At 46.2% G+C, this 17,468-nt stretch overlaps 1 protein-coding gene across 1 annotated transcript in view; it reads left to right on the top strand.

The window, feature by feature from the left end:
• The first annotated feature begins 800 nt into the window (after positions 1 to 800).
• LOC129840385 (A disintegrin and metalloproteinase with thrombospondin motifs 5) overlaps positions 801 to 17,468 on the top strand; it is a 30,128-nt gene continuing 13,460 nt past the window's right edge. The window contains exons 1-4 of the mRNA XM_055908218.1: positions 801 to 2,730; positions 14,858 to 14,990; positions 15,542 to 15,709; positions 16,103 to 16,386. Of these exons, the coding sequence (XP_055764193.1) occupies positions 1,636 to 2,730; positions 14,858 to 14,990; positions 15,542 to 15,709; positions 16,103 to 16,386 (1,680 nt within the window). The 5' untranslated portion in view covers positions 801 to 1,635. The remainder of the gene's footprint in view (positions 2,731 to 14,857; positions 14,991 to 15,541; positions 15,710 to 16,102; positions 16,387 to 17,468) is intronic.

Here is a 17,468-nt window from a genome sequence, read left to right as displayed (position 1 = left end):
GCCTGATTACCAAAAACGACGAGACGGCCTACAGGGAGGAAGTAGGCATTTTGATGGCATGGTGCTAGGTAAACCACCTCTCCCTCAACATCAGTAAAACAAAGGAACTGATTGTGGACTTCAGGAGGATCCAAGCTGGCCACGCCCCCATCCTCATCAACAGGGCTGCCGTGGAGGCGGTCAAAAACATCAAGTTCCTCAGCGTACACATCTCAGAGGAGTGGAAATGGCCAAACCACATGGACACCGTGGTAAAGAAGACACGACAGCGACTATTTAACATCAGGATTCTGAAGAAATTCCTCCCGCACACAAAGAGAAAGACGTGTTCTCAGCACTGTGAATACAGGACATACCAAACACACGCTTTTTGAGACAGTTGAACTGTGAGAACTTCTATTCTGAAAATGTCATAAATTATCCATCTCTACATTTGTACAGTTAAGACTTCAGACACTCTCCAGCCCACTGTTACAGTTGCCCCTTCAATTATTAAAAGAGCCACACTTAGGAAGTTTAAAAATAACAGACAAGTGTTAAATACACCCATTCGAATGCTGAGATAAAGAGTGCTGTTTTCTATTGGGGCCTACTATATAAAATAAAAAAAAGGTAACCTTTATTTAACTATAACAAGAGCGGAAGCTTATGAGTTGTGGTGGTGGCTGGTGTTGTTGTTATTGTTGACATTGTGTGGCTGCTAGTAGTGATGATGTCACGCTTGAGTGAATTGAGCTCCAATAGAGCCACACATCACCAGAGTGAATGCCACTGCTCCCAGCACACAATAGCCGTTATTCTGTACAGAGTAGGCTAAACCCGCGGGCGACTGGGGTAGCTGGAGCGTTGTAGCACAGCGCTGGTTTTCCATAGCAGTCCATAGAGTGACTGCAAATGACATAGCACTCCATGTGACTGTAAATGACAGCACGTTTTGTTATATCTCCTTCCAAAACATGAGTGTCTTTTTTTTTTATCTCACAAAGGAAGAAGATTTTGAGGGATGACCCCTTCGAATTGAGCCCTTGCGCGCGCTCATATTTAGACTACACACACGCTCGCGCGCTTAAAAACGCGCACAGACCGAGTGCCACGCTCTTTCTGTCCCAACTAGTGGGAATGCTGAAGATATGGGTGACTATTGAAAAATGCATTGTTCTAGTCCTCCTTTACTCTCCTGTTTGCGTCTCGGCGCCGGGGACAGGACCAAAAAGTGGAGTTGGGTGGGGCGGCAGACTCGGAAGCCTCCAGCACTTGACTTTGCTTTGATTTCGGCAGACACGAGAACGCAGCAGGGAGAGAGACGAGGGGGGTGGAGTGGCGAGTGAGTGCAAAGGGGCAGGACTTTTTCTCTCTCCTCTATTAAGAGGAAACTTTTGTGTTTTGTTCTCCAAGTTCAGCTCGGTCCTCAAGCCGTGTTCTCCGCTGCTCCTTTCTTCCATCTTCGCTATTTTCTTCCATTCCCTCCGATTCCTTAATTTTTCTGCGTTTTTACACTTTTCATTGCAACTCTGGATATCGAGATCATGCGCATTCAAATGGGACCTGTTCTGAAAATTGTTTGTTCTTTGTTTTCATTACTGTTTTAGTTGGAATATAAATGTTTCGCCGTGCACTGCTTGTTTTGGGGTAAAGATGACCCGTGTCTTTTGTGCTTTTGCTGGAGTCATGTTGGTGTTTCGCATTCTTTTGCTGTGCATCGTGGAGATGCATACTGACTGCGATGCTGTGCTCGCCGCCGGTCTCACCACTTTCAGGGCTTTCGCTCCACCTGCACAAGAGGGTGTTGTACGGACCGTCGATCGGATTTACCATGGGGGTGGGAAGGTTGGTTACCTACTCTACATGGATGGGAGAAGGTTTCAGTTAGATATGGAGAGGGATGAGTCAATTTTGTCACATCACTCCAGTCCGAAATATGTGATGGCCCTGATGGGGGCGGGAGCAGGCGCCGCGCCTCTGCACCGGGAGTGTGTTTACCGGGGAACCGTGGACTCCAACCCCGAGTCCCTGGCGGTTTTCAGCCTCTGTGGTGGGGGTCTAGAGGGATTTTTCGCTTTGAAACACGCACGCTACACAATCACACTTCTCATCCGAACCAAGGGACACGATAACGACGTGCGTTCGCTGGTTGACAAGGATGCGGAGAGCGCGCTCCACTACTTCACGCGGGAGAGCTTCAGCTTCGAAGCCATGCCTGTGAGCGAGAGCTGTGGGACCAAGGAAGGGCGCGGGCGCATGGATGCATCGAGGAAACACCGGCGTAAGGGTCGAGGGAACGGGAAACGCGACCGGCATGGTGTCACCCTGGACAGGGGCGAGGAGCGCAGCAGAGCGCAAGGCAGAAGATGGTGGACACAGTTGGCCAAACCTGCCTCTCCACCCTCGCTGGGAAGTCGGCGCAAGAGGTCGGTTTCGCGCGCTAGGCACGTGGAGCTCCTGCTGGTCGCCGATGAGTCCATGTCCAAGAAGTACGGCAAGGACCTGCACCACTACCTGCTCACGCTGGCCTCCATCGCTTCCAAGTTGTACGGCCATGCCAGCATCGAGAATCCCATCCGTCTGTCCGTTGTGAAGGTGATCATGGTCACGGAGAAGGAGAAGGGGCTGGAGGTATCCAAGAACGCAGCCGCCACCCTCAAGAGCTTCTGCAAGTGGCAGAACCAGCAGAACCCACTGGACGATGACAACCAGCACCACCACGACGCCGCCATCCTCTTCACCAGGCAGGTAAACAAACAAACAAAACCACAGAGTCCGACTCTCACCCCCCCACCCCACCCCCCATCACTTGGCTGACATAACACATACCACTGCGCGCCAGGTCCATCCCTTCCCACTCACTGGACTAGAGCGCATTTCACACTGAGGTGTTACGCCAAGCATGACGTCAGTGTGTGTTGTTGTTATGGTACTGCTTCCGTTACAGACTGTTTCTGTACTCGTACCTGTTATTCAGGGGAGTCATTTGGCCCTAATTATGTTATTTACATTGTTGTTATCAACCAGAAATCTGCTTCGGTTTAGTGTTTCCAATTTGAGTGATTGTGCGTCACTCTCTCTATTTCTCTCTGTCTGTCTTGCACAGCCTCCCTCCTCTGTGTGGGCTCTCGCGCGTGTCTTATAACAACCCTAAAAAAATAGCGTTTCCTCCGCTGGTGTTTTTATGGGCAGCCTCCTGTCTGACTCTCCCAGTCCCCTGACAACCAATGTCTCGAGCCCGTGTGATCTATCGCACCCGCTGCGCACGCACATTCTTCCACGGTTGAAGGGATGTAGTTGAAATCAGCTGCTGGTTAGAGTTCAGAATGTTACTCTCAACCAGAAACCGCAGCCAGCCTTCAGCCTTAATTTTTTTTTCCCTTAATTTTTTCCTTCCAGTTTTCTTTTTCTTTTTTCCCCCTCCTACATTCTTTTTCTCTGAGCAGAGCTGGGACTGTCAAAAAAGCAAACACATACACTACCATTCAAAAGTTTGGGGTCACTTAGAATTGTCTTTTGTTTTTTAAAGAAAATCACGTTTTTTTGTCCATTAAAATAACATCAAATTGATCAGAAATACAGTGTAGACATTGTTAATCTTGTAAATGACTATTGTAGCTGGAAATGGCAGATTTTTTAATGGAATATCTACATAGGCGCACAGAGGTCCATTATCAGTAAAGTCACTCCTGTGTTCCAATGGCACGTAGTGTTAGCTAATCCAAGTTTATCATTTTAAAAGGCTAATGGATCATTAGAAAACCCTTTTGCAATTATGTTAGCACCGCTGAAAACTGTGTCCTGACTAAAGAAGCAATAAAACTGGCCTTCTTTAGACTAGTTGAGTATCTGGAGCATCAGCATTTGTGGGTTCGATTTTCGGGCTCAAAATGGTCAGAAACAAAGAACTTTCTTGTGAAACTCGTCAGTCTATTCTTGTTCTGAGAAATGAAGGCTATTCCATGCGAGAAATTGCCAAGAAACTGAAGATCTCGTACAATGCTGTGTACTACTCCCTTCACAGAACAGCGCAAACGGTCTCTAACCAGAATAGAAAGAGGAGTGGGAGGCCCCGGTGCACAACTGAGCAAGAGGACAAGTACATTATAGTGTCTAGTTTGAGAAACGGACTCCTCACAAGTCCTCAACTGGCAGCTTCATTAAATAGTACCCGCAAAACACCAGTCTGAACATCAACAGTGAAGAGGCGACTCCGGGAGGCTGGCCTTCTAGGCAGAGTTCCACTGTCCAGTGTCTGTGTTATTTTGCCCATCTTAATCATTTCTTTTTATTGGCCAGTCTGAGATATGGCTTTTTCTTTGCAACTCTGCCTAGAAGGCCAGCATCCCGGAGTCGCCTCTTCACTGTTGACGTTGAGACTGGTGTTTTGTGGGTACTATTTAATGAAGCTGCCAGTTGAGGATGTGTGAGGTGTCTTCTCAAACTAGACACTCTAATGTACTTGTCCTCTTGCTCAGTTTTGGACACCGATTTTGCAGATTTAAAAAAAATATATATTTTTAATTTTTTATATATTTTTTTACACCTTTTATTTAACTTGGCAAATCAATTAAGAACACATTCTTATTTTCAATGATGGCCTAGGAATAGTAGGTTAACTGCCTTGTTCAGGGGCAGACCGACAGATTTTTACCATGTCAGCTCGGGGATTCAATCTTGCAACCTTATGGTTAACTAGTCCAACGCTCTAACCACCTGCCTCTCATTGCACTCCACGAGGAGCCTGCCTGTTACGCGAATGCAGTAAGAAGCCAAGGTAAGTTGCTAGCTAGCATTAAACTTATCTTATAAAAACAATCAATCAATCATAATCACTAGTTAACTACACATGGTTGATGATATTACTAGTTTATCTAGTGTGTCCTGCGTTGCATATAATCGATGCGGTGCGGATTGGCGAAAAAGATACCTAACCATAAACATCAATGCCTTTCTTAAAATCAATACACAAGTATATAATTTTAAACCTGCATATTTCGTTCATATTGCCTGCTAACATGAATTTCTTTGTGTCACTTCTCTTGCATCAGAGTCAGGGTATATGCAGCAGTTGCCTGGCTCGTTGTGAACTGTGTGAAGACTATTTCTTTCTAACAAAGACAGCCAACTTCACCAAACGGGGGATGATTTAACAAAAGCGCATTTGTGAAAAAAGCACAATCATTGTGAACGACTGTACCTAACCACAAACATCAACGCCTTTCTTAAAATCAATAGACAGAAGTATATATTTTTAAACCTGCATATTTAGCTAAAAGAAATCCAGGTTAGCAGGCAATATTAACCAGATTAAATTGTGTCACTTCTCTTGCATTCATTGCACGCAGTGTCAGGGTATATGCAACAGTTTGGACCGCCTGGCTCGTTGCGAACTAATTTGCCAGAATTTTACGTAATTATGACATAACATTGAAGGTTGTGCAATGTAACAGGAATATTTAGCCACCCGTTAGATAAAATACGGAACGGTTCAGTATTTCACTGAAAGAATAAATGTTTTGTTTTCGAGATGATAGTTTCCGGATTCGACCATATTAATGACCTAAGGCTCGTGTTTCTGTGTGTTATTATGTTATAATTAAGCCTATGATTTGATAGAGCAGTCTGACTGAGCGATGGTAGGCACCAGCAGGCTTATAAGCATTCATTCAAACAGCACTTTTGTGCGTTTTGCCAGCAGCTCAGCTGTTTATGACTTCAAGCCTATCAACTCCCGAGATTAGGCTGGTGTAACCGATGTGAAATGGCTAGCTAGTTAGCGGGGTGCGCGCTAATAGTGTTTCAAACGTCACTCGCTCTGAGACTTGGAGTAGTTGTTCCCCTTGCTCTGCATGGGTAACGCTGCTTCGAGGGTGGATGTTGTCGATGTGTTCCTGTTTCGAGCCCAGGTAGGAGCGAGTAGAGGGACGGAAGCTACACTGTTACACTGGCAATACTAAAGTGCCTATAAGAACATCCAATAGTCAAAGGTATATGAAATACAAATCATATAGAGAGAATTAGTCCTATAATTGCTATAACAACTACAACCTAAAACTTCTTACTTGGGGATATTGAAGACTCTTGTTAAAAGGAACCACCAGCTTTCATATGTTCTCATGTTCTGAGCAAGGAACTTCAACGTTAGCTTTCTTACATGGCACATATTGCACTTTTCTTTTCTTCTCCAACACTTTGTTTTTGCATTATTTAAACCAAATTGAACATGTTTCATTATTTATTTGAGGCTTAATTGATTTTATTGATGTATTATATTAAGTCAAAATAAGTTTTCATTCAGTATTGTTGTAATTGTCATCATTACAAATACATTTTAAAAATCGTCCGATTAAAAGGTAATGGCTTTTTTGGTCCTCCAGTAATCGGTATCGGCGTTGAAAAATCATAATCGGTCGACCTTTATTCAGGAGTCCTATGGCTTGTTGGATAGAAGCTGTTTAGAAGCCACTTGTACCTAGACTTGGTGCTCCAGTACCGCTTGCCATGCGGTAGCAGAGAGAACAGTCTATGATTAGGGTGGCTGGAGTCTTTTGACAATTTTTACGGCCTTCCTCTGACACCGCCTGGATGGCAGGAAGCTTGGCCCCAGTGATGTACTGGGCCGTACTCACTACCCTCTGTAGTGCCTTCCGGTCGGAGGCCGAGCAGTTGCCATACCTGGCAGTGATGCAACCAGTCAGGATGCTCTCGATGGTGCAGCTGTAGAACTTTGAGGATCTGAGGACCCATGCCAAATATTTTCAGTCTCCTGAGGGGGAATAGGTTTTGTCGTGTTCTCTTCATGACTGTCTTGGTGTGCTTGGACCATGTTGGTGATGTGGACCCCAAGGAACTTGAAGCTCTCAACCTGCGCCACTACAGCCCCGTCGATGAGAATGGGGGCGTGCTCGGTCCTCCTTTTCCTGTAGTCCACAGTCATCTCCTTCGTCTTGATCACGTTTAGGGAGAGGTTGTTGTCCTGGCACCACATGGACCAGGTCTTTGACCTCCTCTCTATTGGCTGTCTCGTTGTTGTCGGTGATCATGATCTACCACTGTTGTGTCATCGGCAAACTTAATGATGGTGTTGGAGTCGTGCCTGGCCGTGCAGTCATGAGTGAACATGGAGTACAGGAGGGGACTGAGCATGCACCCCTGAGGGGCCCCTGTGTTGAGGATCAGCGTGGCGGATGTGTTGTTACCTACCCTTACCACCTAGGGGCGGCCCGTCAGGAAGTCCGGGATCAAGTTGCAGAGGGAGGTGTTTAGTCCCAGTGTCCTTAGCTTATTGATGAGCTTTGAGGGCACTATGGTGTTGAACGCTGAGCTGTAGTCAATGAATGGCATTTTCGCATAGGTGTTCCTTTTGTCTAGGTGGGAAATGGCAGTGTGGAGTGCAATTGCGTCATCTGTGGATCTGTGTGGGTGGTATGCAAATTGGAGTGGGTCTAGGGCTTCTGGGATAATGGTGTTGATGTGAGCCATGACCAGCCTCAAAGCACTTCATGGCTACAGACGTGAGTGCTACGGGTCGGTAGGCAGATTGGTCAGCACATGCTCGCAGTACACGTCTGGTAGGCTCGTGTCACTGGGCAGCTCTCGGCTGTGCTTCCCTTTGTAGTCTGTAATGGTTTGCAAGCCCTGCCACATCCGACGAACATCGGAGCCGGGGTAGTATGATTCGATCTTAGTCCTGTATTGACACTTTGCCTGTTTGATGGTTCGTCAGAGTGCATAGCAGGATTTCTTACAAGCTTCCGTGTTAGAGTCACGCTCCTTGAAAACGGCGGCTCTAGCATTTAGCTCACTGCAGATTGTTGCCTGTAATCCATTGCTTCTGGTTGGGGTATGTACGTACGTTCACTGTGGGGTCGACATCATCGATGCACTTATTGATGAAGGCAATGACTGATATGGTGTCTCCTCAATGCCATAGGAAGAATCCCGGAACATATTCCAGTTTGTGCTAGCAAAACAGTCCTGTAGCTGTATCTGTTTCATCTGACCACTTTTTTATTGATCGAGTCACTGGTGCTTCCTGCTTTAATTTTGGCTTGTAAGCAGGAATTAGGAGGATAGAATTATGGTCAGATTTGCCAAATGGAGGGCGAGAGAGAGCTTTGTACGCGTCTCTGTGTGTGGAGTAAAGGTGGTCTAAAGTTTTTTTCCCCTCTGGTTGCACATTTAACATGCTGATAGAAATGAGGTAAAACGGATTTAAGTTTCCCCGCATTAAAGTCCCCGGTCACTAGGAGGGCCGCCTCTGGATGAGCGTTTTCCTGTTTGCTTATGGCGGAATACAGCTCATTGAGTGCGTTCTTAGTTCCAGCATCGGTCTGTGGTGGTCTGTAGACAGCTACGAAAAATACTCGCTAGGTAGATAGTGTGGTCTACAGCTTGTCATGCGATACTCTACCTCAGGCGAGCAAAACCTTGAGACTTCCTTAGATATCATGCACCAGCTGTTGTTTACATATATGCATAGTCCGCCACCCCTTGTCTTACTAGACACCGCTGTTCTATCCTGCCGATACAGCGTATAACCAGCCAGCTGTATGTTGATAATGTCATCGTTCAGTTACGACTCCGTGAAGCATAAGATATTACAGTTTTTAATGTCCCGTTGGGAGTTTAATCTTCCTTGTAGGTCGTCTATATTTTATTTTCCAATGATTGCACTTTAGCTAGTAGAACGGAAGGCAGGGGGGTGTTTATTAGATCGCCTATGAATTCTCAGAAGGCAGCCCAACCTCCGTCCTCTTTTTCTCCGTCGTCTCTTCACGCAAATGACGGGGATTTGGGCCTGTTCCCGGGAAAGCAGTATGACGTTCACGTCAGGCTCGTCGGACTCGTTAAAGGAAAAAGCTTCTGCCAGTTCGTGGTGAGTAATTGCTGTTCTGATGTCCAGAAGTTATTTTCGATCATAAGAGAGGGTAGCAGCAACATTATGTACAAAATAAGTTACAAAAAAGAAGTTACAAAAAAACTGACAAAAAAAACACAATCGGTTAGGAGAATGTAAAACGTCAGCCATCTTCTCCGGCGCCGTCTTCTCGACATTTTATGTTACCCCTCTGAAAACCAATAGCCTACATTGACCAAGACCACACTCGTTTATACAAGAGCTCATGCTTTTGCCAATTTGACTTCAGATTCTGACCTATATTCACATTTCTCCAAACATCACATTTCTAATTGCTTTTGGCACACTGTGTTGACTCCTCCTCCTGCTCAGCATCTTTTCATTTCTGCAAACATAACATTTGAAGTTAAGGGTTAAGGTTTTGGATAGGGTTAAAACATAAAGTTTAGGCCTTTATTCCGAATGGTTAAGGGTTAAAAGTAAATTAAATAAAAATAATTCAAATTTGTGTCTACCACAGGGATTGAATATATGACCTACGGATCCAAATCATGGGATTATGATGGTAATAATGCTCACTGTTGCCCCTAGTGGCCGGTTGTGAAGGTATTTCCGGATGTCCTGAGGACATGGACAGACCTCCAATTTCTAAGTCAATCTTGAGCGATCTGCCTGCGTTTAACACACATACACATCTCAAACCCACTAAAATCTCTGCATTTTTCACCCCTCTGGTGTGGTTTCTTGGTCCGTCGGCTGTGGTTGAGGTGTCAGGTATCTTTCTTGCCTCAGGATTGTGGTACGTGTAACTAAGTCATGCAAGGTTTTTTGTGTGCTGGAGACGGCTCCAAATACCAGGGAATACCGAGGTTACTTTTTTTTGGCCCCGGCGCCCGGATGGATCCTGTTGGCAGTGCCACGTGAGCATACCTGGGCTTGGTAGGTAGGCAGAGCAACGGTGTGCCAACTATTACCACCACCACCTGCATGGGCATGGACTTCCCACCCACTTGGCAGTGCTTTCCCTCTGTGTGGCATGGTTGGCACAGTGGCTGGCAAAATGGGCACGAAGATACCTGGCGCTGGCACTACCCAGGGGCAAGTGACAGGTAAGAACAACGTAACAACTCCATAGCATAACAACATGATAACACCTGCAAGGTGTTTGGAGTGGGTCATGACTTATCGAAAGGTCAAAGGTCAGTGAACCCCCTCAGCCGATAGGATTTGAACTCTTGATTCCATGATTGGCTGCAGTGTCAGATCACTGTATCTTTAAAACGCAACCCTTCCATTCATTTGTCTCTCATTGCTGTAGCTTGTCATCAAAGAAGTTAATGTCGTAGCTTGGGTGAGTCACGCTCATTCAATGGAAGTCAAATCCCTCAGCAGACTGTATTCTCACAGTCAGAGACAAGACCCATCCATTCTTTGGTGACGTAGAGGGGGGGAGTTTATTGGAACATGGGGTTATTCATGCATGGGTCCAATTACTCCGGTCCCAACACCCCCGTGGTCCTGAGTGAGCTGACCCTTGTGCCAGTGTCACCGGGCTCTGTGCATGCCGCACCGCGACAGAACAAGAGACACATTGAGGGGACTCAGTGTGTGTATGCAATTGTCATTTGTATGCGTGTGCAGTTGTGGGTGCGTGCATGCGCTTGTGTGTGTGTGCGTGCCTGTGTGTGTGTGATTATTAGGTGTTACGTCACAGTGTGACCCGACGCATGACTGCTCTCGCCAGGGACCGGGACATTAAACAAAGCCTCACTGTGAGAAGAGCTCTCTACTGACAGAACATAGAGCAGGGATCATTGACTAGATTCAGCTGCGGGCCTATTTTCTTCCGGAGCGGATGTTCAGGGGGCCGGGACATAATTACAAATCATTTGTAGACTGCAAATGAACCGCAAGAAGCCCAAACAGATATAATATTTGACTAAAACATAATCATTTCAAACCTTGCTTACATTTGTATACGATCACATATATCTCTCAATTATGTGTGAGAATACTTTGAAACAGATTTCCAAAATTGAAATCACTTGGAGTTGATTTGCTGGTGTTTTTACAGTCTATGTCCAACAATAACAAAAGTAATAAAAATAAAAAACACTCGAGTTTCTTTGCTCAGAAAACTTGGGAGGCCAAATAAAATTGTCCCCTGAGCCGCCAGTTAAGGAACCCTGACATAATGAGAGACAGAAAGAGCTCAGAAATAATCCACTTGAAATAGCCACGAAAACATAATTAATTACATGAATATGCAGCATGGAAATATTCACCATAAATATTACATCCTCGAGATGATCATGTTTATTGTAGTCTCTTACTTTGATTGTTCCCTCATGCACTAGGACATACGTGTTTAAGGTTTCCTTGTGAGGTAGTGAGAGAAAGATAGCGGGGGTTAGAGTGATAGAGGGAGAGGGAGCAAGATTGGGTGTTTACTCTGAGGAAGAGACAGGGAGAGCGGGACAGAGCGAGGACTCTGAGAACGAGACGAGCGTGACTGCAGAGAGCAAAGAAAGCATAGAAACGTCAGGCTACATCTCCGTTTTTGCTGAAGGTTACGTGTCTGTCGAAGGTTAAGGGCACGTATTCGCCAAACGTCCCAAAGTAGGACTACAGATATAGGATCAGATCCGCCCTCTTATTCATAATGAGAAGTTCAATTATTGATGTCTCTATGTTAAAGGACAGTACCCTGCAGATGTCCCTGTTAGTTTCACCAGACTAACAGACCAACCGTTGGGGCGCAGCCCCGTGGCTTTGCTCAAACCAATAACACCTAGGTCATTGTCACTTTATATACAAAACACACAACCACCTTATGCAGTTGCCGGGTCTGAAAAGTGAATTCATAATCTGTGAGGCAGAGTAGCCTATCACACACTCTTCCTAGGCAGCTATGGCATGTAACAAGATGTTCCTTACCAGTCACGCGGACCGAGTGATGGGTCGAAAGTTGAATGGCCGAGTTTATATAGGCATGAAATATAGGACCTGTGAAATACCCCAGTCTTATAACAAATAGAGGAGATGTAGGCCTACCTATGGGAGGAGAGGACCGGGAAACACACACCTTAAACACATGCGCGCGCGCACACACACACACACCGGTTAAGCAGACACACACCATACACACAGTATACACACACACACAATCGAAAAGCACACACACACACACACACACTGTAAGCAGACACACACTCACACATACATACAACAAACATGAGCGAGGAGAAGAAGCGACGGGAGAGCACATAAGACATACTCTGCTCAAATCGAATAATACACGTGCGCTCATACTCAGTTCTCCACGGCACACGATAGAATGTGCGCATGTGCACCGGAGTTGGAATGATAGAGTATGGACATATGGACGTTTTGGAAGGGGGTCTGTCCGTCGCAGTCTGATTCGTTTAGTAGACAAAACAACGCCATGAACTGAAATGATCAGCTAGCAGTTTAGGTCTGGGATGATATTCGCCAGGCATCTCAGAGTAGAATTGCTGCTCTAGGATGAAACCTTTTTACATCCTACCTCTGGAATCACAGTCTCTCTGATAGGCTGATATGGTTGAATATGAAGGATACTACCAGGTTATCGGATGAAGGTAGCCTCTTAGATGTGTGACATAGGTCACTGGGCCAGGAGTTTTGTCAGGGCCTGACCAGGAAAACTTTTAAGGGTGGGCTCTAGCCTAGTACGATTGCCATTTAATAGGCTAATGTCACTCTCACCGATGATTGGCAGGCCATTCATTTCACGGTTAGTTGGCACTTACATTGTTGACGCTGATTTTTGAGTGGCAAGTTGTTGTCGTCTCTCTGGACTCTCTTCACGATACAGTATTAGCGGTGTGTGTGTGTGTGTGCATGCGCGCTAATGCCACAAACTGACAGTGTGTGTCTGTGATTGACGCTCTCCTTCACTCAGAGTGGCAGTGTGTTTTTCGAACGCAGCCAGGGTGTGTTCCCCGGTTGACCCGAGACTCACACACAAACCCACACGCACGTACACATGTACAGGCAAACACAAACACACCCTGGCTCTCTTTCTCACACACAGACACACACACACACTCAGGCTTCTTATATGATCGTCTACTGACCTAAATACCTTTCCGCCGGTGCTGAGGTTGTTTTTCTCAATGTTTCCATAACGGCCCATTCCCTCCATTCTTTCCTCCTCTCGTTTAATTTCCTCCGTCCTCCCATCCCTTTCCCCAGGTGTCTGATTCCATAACTGTATTTCTCTTGCTCTCGCTTTCTCACCCGCCCTCTTTCTTTCTCTCGCTCACCCTCTCATATGTCTGTGAAAGCCCCTTAGGATAAAAGGGAAATACCAAGCTGGAAACGCACTGGAGAGCGGGCGGGAGAGGAGAAGAAAAGAGAGACGGACAGAGTGAAAGTGAGAGAGACAGAGGGAACATGAGAGAGACGGGGACAGAGTGTAAGGGCAGTGGGAGGCGGAGAGAGTTAGGGACAACAAGTTCAGGTGAACAAAAGAGAGTGAAAGTGAGAGAGAAAGAGAGACAGGGACAGCTAGTAAGTAAGAAATCGGAAAACGAACACATCTATGGTGAACATGTTGGTTTCTACAATGTCCCTCCCGATTGGCTAGGGAGATTACCCCTTTCTCCATTGTTCCTCCCGATTGGCTAGTTCATCTGATAGTGACAACAAGGAGTTCAAAACATGTCATGTCTATTCTCTCCCATCTACACACACATCAGGGGGAGAAATCTTAACAATGACCAACACAATACATTTAGTGGAATGGAATCAGACTGGACTGTATTTGACTGTTTTTATCTCTCCTTTAGTATGTAGGGGACTTTCTCTTTGAAGAATCTCTGTCTAAAGAAAAAAGGTGTCCAAAATGGCACCCTATTCCCTACATAGTGCATTATTTTTGACCAGAGCCCTAAGTAGTTCACTATATAGGGTAACTAGGGTACCACACTAGGGCTACGGCCGAAATGGCACTGATGGCCCTATGGACCCTGGTCAAAAGTAGTGCACTATGTAGGGAATAGGGTGTCATTTCGGACACTGCCAGAGTTTGTGTCTGGAGTGAGTGTATGAGGCGTTCCCCCCTGTTGGTCATGTGTTGGAGAGCCCAGAACAGAACATAGACGGGCTTGTTCCTAAAGTGTTTCATTCGAGACGAGTAAATACACACCCCAGAGAGTCTCTCACACACGGCACAGCGGGCCTGTCAACATCACTTAACAGGGAATTCATCCTGTCCCCAGGGTGTGTGTGGGAGGGAAGCCTGGGGTGGTGGGTGGAGAGGAGTGTGTGTGTCTGCCCTTATCTCATTCATAGATGACACGTGCACTTTTACAGTTAATAATGTACACACTGTATGTATACTGTGAGAGAGTGTGTGTGTTTGTGTGTGCATACTTGCATGCCTATGTGTGTCTGCATGCATGCTTGTGTCTCCGTGTGTGTGTGTGTGTGTGTGTGTGTTTCGGAGAACGAGACAGTCGATGGCATAGGGACACAGTGTTTGATTGACTGATTGATTCCTTTACACAGCAGAGTAGCTTCAAGCCCTCTGGGCATCATCTGTATAGATCTGTGTGGGAGCTGGAACACTGGTCAATACACAGTGCTCTGTATCTAAGAGAGAGAGAGAGCGAGAAACAAGGATTGGAAAGAGAAAGAGAACAGAGGGAGGAAAGAAAGAGCAGAAATAGAGAACTTAATAGCATCAACAAAATATGGGTCAAAATAAGGTCTGATCTTCTCTCATTTCTCATCTGTAAACTATCCAGCTTGTCCTTGCTTTGTCTGTGTTTTGATGTGTATGTGTGAGTTCTATAGTATATGTGTGTGCCCTAACTTTACACTAACTTTAAAATCAACATTTAACACGATACATACATTCAATCTCAGGTGATGGACAAAGTAAAGCAATATTTATAATGTGCAGGCAGGTATTTTTATGTAATATCACCCTTTCCATCAACCCGTTTGCTTGTGCCCCCTGTATAGGACCTGTGTGGACACCACTCGTGTGACACACTGGGCATGGCCGACGTTGGCACCATCTGTTCACCAGAGAGGAGCTGTGCCGTCATAGAGGACGACGGACTCCATGCCGCCTTCACCGTGGCACACGAGATAGGTGGGCACCGCTCACACGCCTGCATACAAACAGACACACACACTCAATTACCTGCCTGTACACGCATACACACTCACATTCCCACACGTTTGTTTCATGTACGTAAGCACATGCAAACACACATCAAAACTCTATTGCTATCACTGTCACCTGAGGTCTCTTCGCAGTCCCCAAATCCAGAGCAGACTCTGGAAAACACACAGTACTACATAGAACCATGACTACATGGAACTCTGTTCCAGTCAAATCTGGTCAAAAAACAGGTTATGGAACAAAGCTGACTGAAGAGACACAAACACACGCTAACACACGTACATTGTAATGTTGTAATATTGTTGTGGTATGATACATTTTGTATTGTAGATATGTGATTGTAGAGTCGTGGTGTTGTATGTTGTACTGTTTTATTTATTTTTGGACTCCAGGAAGAGATTCTTCATAAATACAAATACACACTCTCAAGAACACAATACTCACTGTGTAACACCCCCCAAAAAATGATTTGTATTTCTGTCTGCCTGCCTGTCCGTCTCTCTGTCTGTGAACCAAAGGTCACTTGCTGGGCCTGTCTCACGACGACTCCAAGTTCTGCGAAGAGCGTTTCGGGGCCAGCGCGGACAAGCGTCTCATGTCGTCCATCCTGACCTCCATTGACGCCTCCAAACCCTGGAGCCGCTGCACCTCAGCTACCATCACTGACTTCTTTGACGATGGCAACGGTAAGAAATGAAGACGGGGGATGAGGGGAGGAGAGCAGGGAAGAATGTCAGGATAGGATAGAGGGGGGTGAGAAGAGGAGAGCTGAGAGGAGAGAATGAAAGTATTTTGGCACTCCAGGCCTAGAGTTGACTAGCCCTGAACTAATGGTTAGGGAGGTAACCAAGTCTTTTATTTTAAAAGTCAGGAGAATAACTCAATGACTTACTTGGTTAAACAATGAGGGTTGGGCTCACCTACTGTACATAGTTCATGTGCTGTTGTCTTTGCCAAATGTAATCCAATGTCCCTTCACACCTATCGAGTGGCAGATTAGAATGATCGGAGGATTGACAAACCAGACAGACAAACAGCCTTTGGCATTGGACCATGTCCTCCCCTCTCCCCCTCTACAGCCGAGTGTCTCCTGGACCCCCCTCGCCAGCCCCTGCTCGGCTCAGAGGAGCTGCCCGGCCAGAGCTACGACGCTGTGCGCCAATGCCGCCTGGCGTTTGGACCTGAATACACGGTCTGCCCGGGCATGGACGTGTGCGCCCGCCTGTGGTGCGCAGTGATACGCCAGGGGCAGATGGTGTGCCTGACCAAGAAGCTGCCCGCTGTGGAGGGCACGCCGTGTGGCAAGGGTCGCATCTGCCTCCAGGGCAAGTGCGTGGACAAGACCCGGAAGAGACACTACTCGGTAAGGAAAGGGAGGGAGGGAGGGAGGGGAGGGGAGGGAATGGAAAGCAACAACGCAATAGGCTGACAGCATAGACAGAGTGGAAGATTGTGAAAGAGCAGAGTGCTACTTTATTATTATGTATTATTCTCTAGAGAGGGAAGGAGGGAGGGAGGAAAGGAGGGGATGGGAAGGAGAGGAAGAGTGTTGAGAGAGGGTATGGGAGGGTCAATGCAAAAAAATATAAATAAAATGTATTGTCACAAACACAGGATAGGTGCGGTGAAATGTGTTCAGCCATAGTAGTACTGCACTTCTGGAGTACATTAGGGTTAAGTAGCTTGCTCAAGGGCACAATCGACAGATTTTCACTTTGTCGGCTCAGGTATTCAAACCAGCGACCTTTCGATTACTCACGCAACGCTATAACCACTAGGCTACCTCCTGCCCAATAGGGTGACAACATAGACAAGTCTCTCAACGTATACTACTTGGTAAGAGGCATGGTGGGAGAGAGAGGACTGTGGGGTAGGGTGAGAGTGTCAACAATAGCAATGAGAGACACTATAAAACAAGGAGAGAAGGAATGAGGGAGGGAGTGTAGAGAGAGGGACAGAGAGAATGGGAGGCAGGGATGGAGTTGGGTGAAAGTGTGGACAAGAGCCACAGGAGATATATACTGAGTGTACAAAACATTAAGGACACCTGCTCTTTCAATGACATAGATTGACCAGGTGAATCCAGGTGAAAGCTATGATCCATTATTGATGTCACTTGTTAAATCCACTTCAATCAGTGTAGATGAAGGGTGATGAGACAATTTTAAAGAACAATTTTTAAGCCTTGAGACAATTGAGACATGGATTGTGTACATGTGTCATTCAGAGGGTGACTGGGCAAGACGAAAGATTTAAGTGCCTTTGAACGGGGTATGTTAGTATTGGCCAGGCATAGGGCTGTGGCGGTCATGAAATTTTGTCAGCCGGTGATTGTCAAGCAAATAACTGACGGTCTCATGGTAATTGACCGTTAATTACCATAAACACATTTAGCTTCTCCTGGCTTCCACGCATAGCCTAAAAGCCACTGATGCAGACCTTTGG

This window comes from Salvelinus fontinalis, chromosome 41 (assembly GCF_029448725.1).
Source record: "Salvelinus fontinalis isolate EN_2023a chromosome 41, ASM2944872v1, whole genome shotgun sequence".
Taxonomy (NCBI): domain Eukaryota; kingdom Metazoa; phylum Chordata; class Actinopteri; order Salmoniformes; family Salmonidae; genus Salvelinus; species Salvelinus fontinalis.
This window is presented reverse-complemented; position numbering and strand designations above follow the sequence as displayed.